Raw genomic sequence first — 13,781 nt, forward strand, 5'->3', positions numbered from 1 at the left:
GTCATGCTTGCTAGGCAGGTGCTCTACCACTTAAGTCACTCCACCAGCCCCTAACTTATCAACAATTATAATACTTTCTTTAAACACTGACCTAACTACTGAAAATTCCTTGCATTTTGAGATGATTTCTTATAGAATCAATGATAGAGTGAAGATGACTGTCCATATTTAGACTATGGGATATGAAATGTTTTAAGTTTAGTGGGGTAAAATTGACTAAAACATCCTAATTTAATTAATAAATTATTTCTTATCAATTAATGTTGAAGATAGTAGATATATACCTCCAGTTTCACGAGCAAGTATAGTGCAAACTCGAACCTCTGCAGACAATCCAATAACAGACACTCTAATTTTAGCTGCTTTTAGGGTCTTCATAAAAATCCAAGAAAAAGAAAGGTTTTTAAGAGAAGAAGAAAAATATTGAAGAGTTAATGTCTCTGAAAACTAGTGATAACTTCACTACAGTATTCTCTTTAGAATGGTAACTTTAGTTTTGATGTATTGGCTCTACCTTAATTAGATCATAAATATTGGATGGATCACAAGTTGTAAGGCTGCTGAAGATGATTAAGACTTCTCTACTTGTATGTCCAGGCATGTGTCTAAACAAAGGTAAGATACACTCCAATTAGCTCTAACAAATCATACTAGTAAAAAATTTAGTCAATGATAGTACACATGGTTTACATATTTAGACACAGAATAAACTCATTTGTTTCAACATTAAAGGTAATGAATTTTAAACCTTTTTTTTTTTTTTTTTTTTTTGATGGGACTGGGATTTGAACTCAAGCAGGAACTCATGCTTGCAAAACAGGTGTTCTACCCCTTGAGCCACACCTCCACCACCAAGTTTTAAACATTTTAATGTAATTTTTTTCTTTCTTTTTTTCTTTTGGTGGTACCAGGGGATAGAACCCAGGGCTTTGTGCATGGAAGGCAAGCACTATGCCACTAAGCTATATCCCCAGCCCTAGACTTTTCAAAAATGATCTATAGACTTAAAAAAAGTTACTCACTGAAATACATACTTACTGAATTTTCTCTTAAGTTTTGGAGATAGCATAATATATAATTCTGACAAGGCTTCTGACACACGAAGCTTATATTCTAGAAGATTTGTTTCACACAAAGTCTAAAGTGTACATTGAGAAATATGACCATATCAAATGGATCAACTTTAAGGTGTATATATATATGGCCTAACAATATAACACATTTCTTTCTTAAAGACTAGCATTTAGTCTCCTGATGATTCACAGTCACAGTAATCAAAAATGTTAAGCTTGTGTATCACTTAATTAAATGATGGTTTTAAAATGTGGTATAAGTTTTTTGTCCTATACTAAATAGGAATTTCTATAATTTTGGGGACAATTTAGTCAATTAGTTATAGCTACCCTGTTTATATTTTCATTGTTATCCTCTCTGCTCCCTCCTTCTCATATACTTTAAAACTAGAAAAATGTCTATTATATAAAGGTGTAATGCTCAAGCCAGGACAGACTATCAAGACATAAAGTATATGAGCTTTAACTATGTTGAATATTTTGGAGGGTACTGCTATTATTCCATATAGCCGGACAGGCTGAAAAATGTACTATTAGAGACACATTATAAAATTATGTTAATAAATATAAATTTATAAATATAAAAATAAAGGTACAACCAACTCACAATTACCATAACATACTAAGTTCTACATTCAATCCACTTCCCTTTTTTTCTTTTTTTTTTTGTGTTATCTGGAGTTTGAACTCAGGGCTTCAAGCTTGGAGCCACCTGGCTTTTTTCTTTTCTTTTTTTTTTGAGACAGAGTCTCGCTATATAGCCTAGGCTAGGTTAAACTCATGATCTTCCTGCTTTAGCTACCAGGCACAGCTAGACAATCCATTTTCAATAAAGTAGTTATTTTTCCATCAACATAATTCTTTTGTATTACCGATAATGCTGACAGTTTTGCTATATATTTTTTTTTTTTTTGCAGTGCTGGGGCTTAAACCCAGGGCCACATACATGCTGGGAAAAAATCTCTACCACTGAGCTACAGCTATAGCCCTCTTACACTTTTCTAAAAACATTTTTTTTTATGTGGTACTGGGGCTTGAACTCGGAGCCTTCACCTTGAGGCACTCCACCAGCCCTTTTTTGTGAAGGGTTTTTCTTGTTTTTAAATTTGCTTATTCATATGTACATACATTGTTTGGGCCATCTCTCCCCCCATGAAGGGTTTATCGAGATAGGGTTTCTCGAACTATTTCCCTGGATTGGCTTCAAACCTTGATCCTCCTAATCTCTGCCTCCTGAGTAGCTAGGATTACAGCGTGAACCACCAGTACCTGGCTTTAAAAATCTTTTAAGAATATACCTCACCTAACAAGATGTAAAATAAAAATTACTAACCAACACCAAAATAAACACCATACATGACATTAGATATTTTTTCTACTTATTTTGTAATAATGGGCTTTATGAAGACACATGCTAATACATTATTCCAACCTAACTCATTGAAATAATTTCTGAATAAACTGTAAATAATAAATGTAAAATACTAACTTCAGAGTCTGCATAGCCATGCTTAAGGAATTATAAAGAGATGGTTCCCCATGGCAGGTCAGATCTACAGCTTTCTTCAAAGATGTTATGTGTTTCCTTGGGTTTCCTAAAATAAAAATGAATAATCTACTTTAAATGCTATATATATATATATATATATATATATATATATATATATACATATCTCACACAACATTGAAATGTATGCTTCTTCCAAAATTTACATATCTATGTTACAGAAAAACATAAGATCTATGTTATCAAAGAAAAGAAATGCCTTTGATTTAGATTTTTATCCTAAATGTTTGGTACAGGGGAGGAGGGGGGAAGGTGGCATAAAAAATGTATACACATGTAAACAAATGTAAAAATGATAAAAGAAAAAAAAAAGAAAGGTTTGGTAGATAGTCTCACCTCATCCTGAAAAATATAAATTATCTTTTCTTCATATTCATTAGCATACATTTAAAAATATTAATATGTAATAATTTTATTCTTAAATGTTTTACCATTTTAAAAACCAATATATTTTCTTTTCTTTTTCTTACTTTGGTGGGACTGGGGTTTGAACTCAGGGCTTCACACTTGCAAAGCAGGTTCTTTCCACATGAACCATGCCTCCACTCTATTCTCATATTTTGACCTCTCTAAAATGTGTCTTACACATTTGTTGCTCTTAACGCAGAGAAACTAAAGCAGATACCTTAAAAGCAACTGAGGCCAATAGGAGAAGGGAACCAGGAACTACAGAAAAGGTTAGATCAAAAAGAATTAACGTAGAAGGTAACACACACGCACAGGAAATTAATGTGATTCAACTCCCTGTTTGGCTATCCTTATCTCAACCAGCAAAAACACTTGTTCCTTCCTATTATTGCTTATACTCTCTCTTCAACAAAATTAGAGATAAGGGCAAAATAGTTTCTGCTGGGTATTGAGGGGTGGGTGGGAGAGGGAGGGAGTGGAGTGAGTGGTAAGGGAGGGGGTGGGGGCAGGGGGAAAAAATGACCCAAGCCTTGTATGCACATATGAATAATAAAACAATTTAAAAAAATAAAATAAAATGTGTCTTACAATCACTGGTGGCCAGGGAGCACTTATGACACAGTTGTCACTGCCTGCTCATGTGTGAACTATGAATAGCTTATCATCTGCCACTGCATCAAGGGCATCATGTACTATGCTATTCAAGTTGAGTATAACTGCATTTGAAATGTCTTTAGACTGATTTGGTGGTGCAAGTCTGACATATAAGCACTCAGGAAGCTGAGGCAAGAGGATGGAAAATTTAAGACAAACCCTATCTCAAAAAACAAGGCTGGGCACAGTTGTTCACATCTGTAATCCCAGCTACTTAGGAGGCAGAGATCAGGAGAATTGCAGTTCAAGGCTAGTCCGGACAAAAAGTTATGGAGACCCCATCTCAACCAATAAATGGCATGGTGGGTCATACCTGTCATCCCAGCTACTTGGGATAAAAAAAAAAAAGGAAGTTCCCAGTGCAAGCCAGTCCAGACAAAACCTTGAGACCACATTAGAGCAAGTACAAGTTTAAGCCCCAGTACTGTGGGGTAGAAAAAGGGCTTTAAGACCTAAGAAAGGAAGATTCCAACAAATAAGCAAACTGCATTACCTTGTATACATCTGTAACTGAAATAACATCAAGATTGCAATTGCAAAACTGAAATAGCAAAAAATTGCTTATCTCACGTCAAGCAATACAAGAGGGAGGAAAACTGCTGAGATTAGGTGACAGACATAACAAATCATCAAGAAGATGGTGTAATAAGTCACAGATCATTTGATACTGTGTGCAAGTTTAACTGCAAGGGCTTTTCCTTCTTTCTGACTCATAAAATATAGGCACCATAACTGATGGAATCTGAGCCGTTCAATGAAATACGGTACTCTGTAAAGATTTTCTATTTCTATTTTCTACTTCATATTAATCAATGATAACCGAAATATCATTGATTTTCACCACATAATTCATCAAACCACTTCCATGCTATTAATGTGTCAGTATTACACATAATGTTGCAGGGTGACCTTAATCCTCCTTGATATCATTTCCTAAGTATAGTTTCAGAGAATGATTACTTTTATGCTTTCCTAAAAAAATGCATAAAATGGTAAACTAATTTATAAAAGTATCAGTATTATAAGGGACTAGTTTTTTCACCATTAAATTTAATTTTGTTCACCTAAAATATATGAAGCTTTTTTTTTCCCCCTTGGTGATGCTAAAGCTCAAACAGAGGGCTCCTGCATGCTGTCCAAGTGCTCAGTGATGCTCTTATCACTTAAGCTTTTATTGTTTGTTTTGGGGGGTTTTTTTGTTTAATTTATTTTGTTTTGTTTTGTGAGACCGGGTCTCAAACCTGTGATCCTCCTGCCTCAGCCTTCCGACTGCTGCCATTACAAGTGTATACCACCATACCCAGCTTATTTTTTTTAATAGTTTCTGGGTTTTTCTCTCTTTTATCCATTCATATACTCAGAGCACCAGAGTTCTTATTTATCTGAGTAAGTTTTAAAATACTAAGCATTTGCCATATTTAATACTTACTACAAGCATTTTAGACTTATGTAAAGTACCTCACAAGTTCAAATCGCTCACTTCATAAGTGACAAAACAAATCTAAAAAAGTAAATAATTTTCCCAAAGACATATGCCCACCTAATAGTAGGACCAACAACACTCAATCCTAGATCTTCTGGTTCTCTATCTACTTTTCTTTATGTCACCATACAAAATGTTTAGTAAATCTCTCACTGTGTCGTGGACACAGAAAAAAAGCATATTACATTAGTGTCAGTGTGGCTTACAGCAATGGTGAATGCAGGGAGAGTCTGCCTTAAAGAGGCCTGCAGGAATCTCTGGAGTTCTTATCTTTATGCATATACCTTCACTGGCAACCACAGAAAATTGCTCTTAATTTGGGCATGAAAGGAAGTAAGAGGGGCCTACATCCCTTCCTTGGGGGAGCCATCCTTCCGATATCAAACAATAATCCTACTTATTCCATGTAGTGCTGACTCTACAGCTACCTTGTTTCCATCCTGCTGTGGGCACAGGCATGCCAGATTTCTCCAAACCAGCCAACAGTCATTCCCCTGGCCACTCACTGATTTCTCATGAGTATGGCCAACAGGACTCTCTCTGAACTGGTACTGATGCTATAGACTAAGAGTCTACTTAGACCTGGGGCTACTAACAGACCTTTTTTCATCTCATAGATAATTTACCAGAAAGTGAAGCCAGACAAAGTCTGGATCCTAGAAAAACTGTGAAATCAGCCCACTTTGGGAACATATGTCAAAAATTTCTTTCAGTATTTTTTTGTGTGTGTGGGGTACTGGGGTTTGAACTCAAGCCTCACATTCACTAGGCAGATGCCCTATTACTTGAGCCACTCCACCAGCAATAATTTCCCTTTTGTAGTTATGCTAGCTTGAGGTGTTCTTTTTATTTGTTTTTGGCCTTTTCCCTTGTGGTTCTGGGAATCACCCAGGGCCTTACTGAGCTACACCCCCAGTCCCAGATTATTTTTTTTGGTTACTTGCAACTGAGTTTCTTGGATCACTCCAGGCAAACATACATCTCACGTCTGATTACCATACTGAGAAACTATTAATGAACAGTATATCATTTCCATTGCGTGTACTGGTGAAAATAAAAGATTGAGAACCAGATTTAAGGGATAGTGTATTTTACAAAAAATAAAATAAAATTAGTGATGTAAATTTGTACTAGCAGTTAGCTATTTTATGCAAGCAGAAAAATTAATTTATTAAAATAGCTAAAATTCAATTTTTACACTTTTTGTTCTTTACTTTTTTTTTAAAAAAACTGAAGATTAAATAGATGTTATGAATGGTTATAATAAGGTTATCTTAATATTTTCAAGAGAAAATGTATACATCATAAATGTATTTACATTGATGCAATTATTCACCACTGTGCAGAACTCGATTTAAAATAGTGCATCTTAGATACCAAGAGTTTAATGGGGGGCATTACTAAGTAGTTTCATCTAAAGCATAGAGGAAGGCTTCACTTTACTTATTTGGCAGCCATATGAACAAGGTTACAAAGTCGAGTAATTAAAGCAAAGTCCTTAGGTCCCGTAAAGGTAATTTGATGCATACCTGAGAGTTCAGTCAGTTTTTCAGCTCTTTTACTCTTAGTCACAATTATTCCAATCTCAAAATAAAAACAAAAATTATTTTAATATCACAATTATTTCATACAGATAAGAATTTATGTAACCAAAATAAGTTAGCAAATACTGAATAAATAAGCAACATGATAAACATTTTCTCATGGTGTTTTTGACAAATAAATTGAGCGGTGAGCTAGCACTGTTACATCATTAAACACTGTACTGTTTAACACTAAATGATTTCATTTTTAGAGCTACTCTGCTTTTCACTAATAAATGTACCAGAAATAGATATACAATCTGGATCACTTAATAGTTCACAGAAAAAATGCTCTATTTTGTAAACTACAGGCCAGGCATGGTGGCACATGCCTGTGATCCCAGCTACACTAGAAGTTTTACATAGGAGGATATCGGTCTGAGGCTGGCCCAAGGCAAAAAAGTGAGATCCTATCTGAAAAATAACAAAAAAGTTAAAAAGACCTAGGAGTGTGGTTCAAATGGTCAAGCAAGAGCAAGGCCCTCAGCTCAAACCCAAGTACCACCCAAACAATCAAATAAAAAACAAAAAATTGTATTTGGCAGCAAAATAGGAATCTAATTCTGAATTCCACCATTTATCTACATACCTGACTGATAGGATTTTGATCAAAATATTCTTCTACGAAGTATTCCAACAACTGTTTAAAGAAAATAAAATGGAAATACTACATAAGGGCAAAATAACCATGGAGAACATGTGCTACTAATGCTTGTGAAAACTACTTATCAAGCATGACTAATCATGATTTTTAAACTTACAGATTTTCAAGAAATGTTCAGTTGTAAAAATGTTCAGATCAGGAAGATTGAGATTAGAATCCAGCACAGGGAAATAGTTCTTGAGACCCTATCTCAAAAACACCCAACACAAAAAAAGGACTGGCAGAGTGGCTCAACTGGCAGAGCACCTGCCTAGCAAACATGAGGCTCTGTGTTCAAACTCCAGTACCATTAAAAAAAAAAAAAAGGGTTGGGCACCAGAGGCTCACGCCTTGTAATCCTAGCTACTCAGGAAATAGAAATCAGGAGGACTGCAGTTCGAAGCCAGTCCAGGCAAATAGTTCGTAAGACCCTATCTCAAAAAACCCTTCACAAAAAAGGGCTGGTGGAGTGGCTCAAGGTGAAGGCCCTGAGTTCAAGCCCCAGTACCGCAAAAAAAAAAAAAATCAACAAAAATGATGGATCTATTTGGACTTGTCATAAACAAGGGAAAGACTAGATGAAGACAGAGATAAAGAATAGAACTGACAAATTTGGAATAACAGGAATGTGTTTGTAAGCTGAGAACACAGATTCAAGTAAGTGAAAGAAAATGAAAATTCAGTGAAGAAAAGGGATGACTTACAAAGCAAGATCTTGACTTGGGGTGGGATGGTAGAAAATAAAGACACAAATAATCAGCTACTTTGGTTTATTATTTCCCTAAACAATCTTGCAGAAATTCCACTTAATTATGGTTTACATTAGCCAAAAAAAAAACAAAGCATGACAAAAATTTAGCTGGGCTCTGGTGGCTCACACCTGTAATGTTTGATTCTTGGGAGACTGAGATCAGGAGGATCATGGTTTGAGGTCAGCCTGGGCAAATGGTTTGGGGAAACTTATCTCCAAAATAACCAGAGCAAAATGGACTGGAGGTGTGGCTCGAGTGATAGAGCGCCTGCTTTGCAAGGGTGAAACCCTGAGTTCAAACCCCAGTCCCACCAAGAAAAAAAAAACCCAAAATTAATGCATTTTTTCTCTTTTTTTAGAATTCAGTGTCTTCCCTACATTTCATATAAAGTTAGATGACTTTACCTTTAAAGTACACGTCAGTCTATTAGGCTTTAAATCTTGGTCTTCCATTGTTCTTGATCCATCTACTACCACATAAAGGTGGCGCATCTAACAACAAAAAAATACGGGGCGGGATACACAATCTCCAAGCATATTTTTATTAAGAAACATAAATGTTTTATTTCTTATATTCTATTTCACATCTTCTATGCATACATCCTTAATATATTCTTTTCAAAAGTTTGTTTTACTATCATCTATTCTATCAAACCAGAATATTTCTCTAATACAAACTAGCTCTGTACCAGTAAAAGAGAAAATAAGGACATACCATTCCAAGTCGAACTTGTCCATGGTGCTCAAATACTCTGTTAAAATTATACAGACATTTTAATGGCACAACATACCCTACCAAAAAGTCAGTAAAACCTTGTGACTAATGTGCATTTTTAGTGAAGTCAATTATTGGCTTTTGGAATTTATGTAACTGTAGGCCTTGTGGACAGCTCCTGGGGACCATCTTCTTACCGGGGCAAAGCTAGGTTTCTACTTCTTTGCACCACTCAGACAACCGTAGGGGAGTTTCCCTGAAACACAGCTGAGATGAAGTACTAGACATGGTTATCTAAGGACACAAAGGCATTAGGGGAAGTATTTTCCTTTTGTAGAACATGCAGGAAAAGGTTACATACCTTTTTCTCTTTGCCTTGAAGAGGATATCTTCTATTGTAGCTTTAAGTGAGCCAGTTTCATCTTCTTTAAGAATTTCCCTGTAAGCAGTAATTATTTGAAAAGATAAAACATGAACTCAATAAAAATGTATGTGCAAAGATTTGTACATGTACATTCACAGCAGCACTATTCATAATAGCCAAAAAAAATAAACAACCTAAATGTCCATCAATGGGTAAATAAACAAAAATGTAGTATCAACATTATAATGGAATAGTAATTAGCAATAAAAAAGGGATGAAATATTTGCTACTCTAAACTACAATATGGATGAAACCTGAACAGTACGTTAAGTGAATGCTATATACAACAGACCACATATTATACAATTACATTTATGTGAAATACCCTGAAAAGGCAAATCTATAAAACAAAAAGAGATTAATGGTTGTTTACAGGTGTGGGAACATAATTAATTGTAAATGAGTATAAAGTATCTTTTTGGAGTGGTTAAAATGTTCTAAAACTGGTTCACGATAAAAGCTGAACTCAGTAAGTTTTATAAAAAAATCATAAATTCTAACATATGCAAAATACATGTCAATAAAGTTTAAGTAAAAACCAAGAGGCAAATGCCTTAAAAGAGTGGAGTAACAATGTACTTACCATGTTCTCTCATAGCCTCCTTCCCACCGCTTTGTTCTTTCAGGTTCATCATCCATATTTTTTGAAATGTAGTATATTCTTCAGTAGTCTGTAAAAACCATCAGATCACATACTTTCTGAAGTTCTTGGTTATGAGGGCTGGAATTGTGACCAAAGTCGAAGAACACCTGCCCAGCAACCCAAGGCCCTGAGTTCAACCCCTAGCACCAAAAAAACCAAGAAAATAAAAAGATGTTCATTATAAATTGCATCCAATTATTTGAAAGTTAAAGACAAATGTAAAAAAGTAAAAAAAAAAAAAAATCTGGACTGGAGTGTGGCTCAAGTGATAAGAGCACCTGCCTATCAACAGCAAGTCCTTGAGTTCAAATCCCAGTACTATTGGGTAATAAAATCATCGTGTAATTCTTCCTATTTCTAATACAGGGTATGAATATTTACAGACCAAATATGGCACTAATAGAAATAAGCAGGCTGGGGGAATGGCTCAAGTGGTTAGAGCACCTGCCTAGAAGCATGAGTTCAACCCTCAGTTCTGCACCAAAAAAAAAAAAAATTGAGGTCAAGCCAGGCAAAAAGTTAGCAAGACCCTACTCATTCAACAAATGGGGCATGATGGCCTGTATCTATCCTCCCAATTGTACAGGAAACCATATGTAGGAGGATCAAGGAGTGAGGCCAGCCCTCCAAAAAATGTGATACCCTATCTGAAAAATAACTAAAGTAAAAAAGATGTGTATGTATGTGTGGTTCAAGTGGTAGAGCACCTGCCTAGAAAGCATGAGGCCTTGAGTTCAAACTGCAGTACTGCCAAAAAATTAAAAATAAATAAGTAAAAGGCAAAGGGTAGAGATCCTAGCAACCACAAGATCCTGGGTTCAATCCCAGTACTGCCAAAAAAAAAAAAAAAAAAACGTTTTGTAGACATGTCACCAGACAAGACTGTAGAATTTTCGGAAGTGGGTATACATGTAACCAAAAAAAGATTAACCACAACTGACAATTATTACAGGTAAGTGAGGATACATGGTTATCATTGTACTCTCTCCACCTTTGTTTAAGTTTGAATATTCTCATAATCAAAGGTTTATCTTTTTTGTTGTTGGGATTTCTGTTTGTTTCTTGCAATACTGGGGTTTGAATTCAGGGCCTCTCATTTGCTAGGCAGGTGCTCTATTACTTGGGCCATGCCCCAGCTCCCCTTTTTGGTCATTTTAGTTATTTTTCTTACATTTTTTCCTGAGGCAGGCCTCTAATGGTGATCCTGCTCAACAGCCTCCTGGGTAATTGGGATCACAAGCTCTGCACTACAGTGCCCAGTTTTTTCTTTGAATTAGTGTCTAACTTCTATCCATGCTGGCCTCAAACTAGGATCTCCCAATGTCCATCTCCCCAGTAGGTAGAATTATACTATAAAAGTCATCTGGCCCAGCTTGTTTTGGGTTTTTTTGTTTTGTTTTGTTTTGGTGGCACTGGGGATCATACTTGCTAGGCAGGCACTCTTACCACTTGAACCACTCCCTTGAGCCACTCCATCAAACCCCCCCAACCACCTCTTTTTGGTGGGTCTTTTTTGAGATAGGGTCTTGTGAACTATTTGCCTACGGCTGGCTTTGAATCGTGATCCTTCTGATCTCTGCCTAGCTTGAGTAGCTAGGTTTACAGGTGTGAGCCAGCAGCACTTGGCTCCAGTTTGTTTTTTGAGATAGGTTCTCACTAGATATTCCAGCTTGGCTTTGAACTTGTGATCCTTCTACCTCAGCCTCCAGAGTCCTGAGATTAGAGGTGTGTACCACCCAGCTGGGCTATGGAGTTTTCAAACATGACATGTGTCACTCATAAATGGATAATGCTTATGACTCATAATTCAAAAGAATACAAAATTAAATATACAATGACCTCAACTGTAAAGGAAAAAGATAAAGGAAATGTTTATTCACTCAATAAATAGGGACAATTGTTTCCATTTGGATGACAGGATTAAAAGTATTTTTATTTTTTCTTTTTCATTATTTCCTGGTTGTTGATATTTCATCTATTTCCTTAATAATTAAGGATAAAACTGGTAGTGGAGGAAACTCATAAACAATATAAGTAATAAACACATCCATCACACCCATACCCACACTCTTCCAGTTAATCTTCCCACCCCATGTTTGTTTTCTTCCATAGATGAGGGATCAAGGACTCTTAAGTGCTATGACATTAAGGACAAAAGCATACTCCCTGTCACTGGCAGGGATGAAGATGAGGACCATAACCAATACTTTATCCTCCATTTATATCATTTCTATAGAAAAACACTTTTTAAAAATTAAATAATTGAGCTGGTGTACTAGCACATACCTGTAATCCCAAAACTGAGGAGGCTGAGGCAGGATTACCAGTTTAGGGCCAGTCGAGGCTGCTTATCAAGACCCTGACTTATACAAAATAAAAAGTAAAAAACCAAACCAAAACCTAAAGAACTATGGGAAGTATATGACATATAAATGTACATCTAGAATTAAATAATAGGTCGATGACTTCACCTAAGACATCCCCATTTTTTGGGTACCTGCTAAAATATTAGCGAAAACTCTGTATATTTCCCACTGAATTAACAAACCACTCACTACCTTTGTAAGAGATTCATTTGTGTCAGGAAACAGGATGATCCCCTTAATATCATGAAGAACTAAAAGTGCCAATTTTTAATGTTATTCCAACACCCTAACTATGTTAGTGCCTTGCAGGTTTGATGACATGTGGCATGGCATACAATGACTAAATTGCACATTTTGCGCCTCTGGATTTTCTGATTAAAAAAAAAAAAAAAGCTCAAGCCAGGTATGGTGATGCACATCTGTAATCCCAGCACTGGGGAGGCTGAGGCAGGAAGATCTCAAACTCGGGCCTAACCTGGGCCACATAGGGAGATACTGCCTAAAAAAAAAGAAAAGCTCGCAAAATATTCTCAATGTTTCCAAACTTGAATTCTTAAAAAGGCGGCTGCTGCCATCCATCACACAAATATTTAAATTGCGTTTTATTTTTGGTTTATTATTATTAATTCTCTGAAGTAGAAACCTGAAGATGGAAAACATCTGGCTCATTGTAGGCAAGGACGTCTAAAGCAGAACGACCAAAGCAGAACGACCTTCCCCGGGACATTTGAGGATGGGAGGTGCGAAGAGCCCCCAAACTGCACAAGTAAACGTTTACCGGAGTGACTACCGTTGCTGGCTATCACATGGAATTTGAGGCCACATAACGGCAGACAGGTCACAACCTCGAACCCAGAACCACAATTCCTAAAACTCTTCCTTACTCGAGAGAACCATTCTCCACAGCGCCGCCCCGCTGTTCCCATGGCTCCCCAGACGGACCGGCCTTCCTCCCTTTCACATGCTATCCTCCTTCCCTTCAAGGCCATCCCGGCAATTCAGCCTCGGTCCTCAGCCCAAAGACCCCTCCTAGCCGCCTAGCCAGCCAGCCAGCCTGCCCCGCACCAGGCTAACCTAGGTGCCGCGCAGTTTAACACCCGCGGACTCACCGGTCCTGAGCCGCAACTCTCTGCCGGAAGTTCCGCCCCACTCTGAGAGCACCGCTAAAGTCCTTCCGGGGCGCACCGCGGCCACGCAGAAACGTTCCGGCTGCTGTGGACAGCGGCGGCCAGAGGAAGCGCACGAGAGCAGCTGCACCCCTCAGAGCTGACTCCCCGCCTTCCAGCCAGTCTGCAGGAAGATGCCGGAAGAGGGGTCCCCAGAAAAGTGCAGACGCTCGGCAACCGTGGTCCTGGGCTCTCAGGCGTTTCATTTTGTTGATATCTAAAGGTTGGGATGAAGGACTCTGACCGCAACAGCAAGGCCAGGACCTGTGCAATAGGACATTCCACAAATATCAGACTTGATGCCC

The 13,781-nt window shown here is 37.2% G+C and overlaps 1 protein-coding gene across 7 annotated transcripts in view; it reads right to left on the bottom strand.

Annotated features, from left to right (window-relative positions):
• LOC109685703 (general transcription factor IIH subunit 2) overlaps window positions 1-13,544 on the bottom strand; it is a 30,238-nt gene extending 16,694 nt beyond the window's left edge. For 4 of the 7 annotated variants that reach the window (XR_012449153.1, XM_020162657.2, XM_020162654.2 and 1 more), the window contains exons 1-10: window positions 13,420-13,544; window positions 9,885-10,084; window positions 9,239-9,316; window positions 8,878-8,914; window positions 8,568-8,654; window positions 7,358-7,408; window positions 6,715-6,769; window positions 2,563-2,668; window positions 515-605; window positions 285-372 (exon numbers count right to left, since the gene is read on the bottom strand). Coding sequence is in view for 6 of the 7 variants with exons in the window: in XM_020162657.2 (XP_020018246.1) it covers window positions 285-372; window positions 515-605; window positions 2,563-2,668; window positions 6,715-6,769; window positions 7,358-7,408; window positions 8,568-8,654; window positions 8,878-8,914; window positions 9,239-9,316; window positions 9,885-9,940 (649 nt within the window). In the remaining variant the exon portion in view is untranslated. Of the gene's footprint in view, window positions 1-284; window positions 373-514; window positions 606-2,562; window positions 2,669-6,714; window positions 6,770-7,357; window positions 7,409-8,567; window positions 8,655-8,877; window positions 8,915-9,238; window positions 9,317-9,884; window positions 10,085-12,230; window positions 13,323-13,419 lie in introns of those variants that run through there. The other 3 variants (XM_074077344.1, XM_074077345.1, XM_020162656.2) reach the window with 2 other exon arrangements.
• Window positions 13,545-13,781: the final 237 nt, after the last annotated feature.

Source organism: Castor canadensis, chromosome 6 (genome assembly GCF_047511655.1).
Source record: "Castor canadensis chromosome 6, mCasCan1.hap1v2, whole genome shotgun sequence".
In the NCBI taxonomy this organism is placed as follows: domain Eukaryota; kingdom Metazoa; phylum Chordata; class Mammalia; order Rodentia; family Castoridae; genus Castor; species Castor canadensis.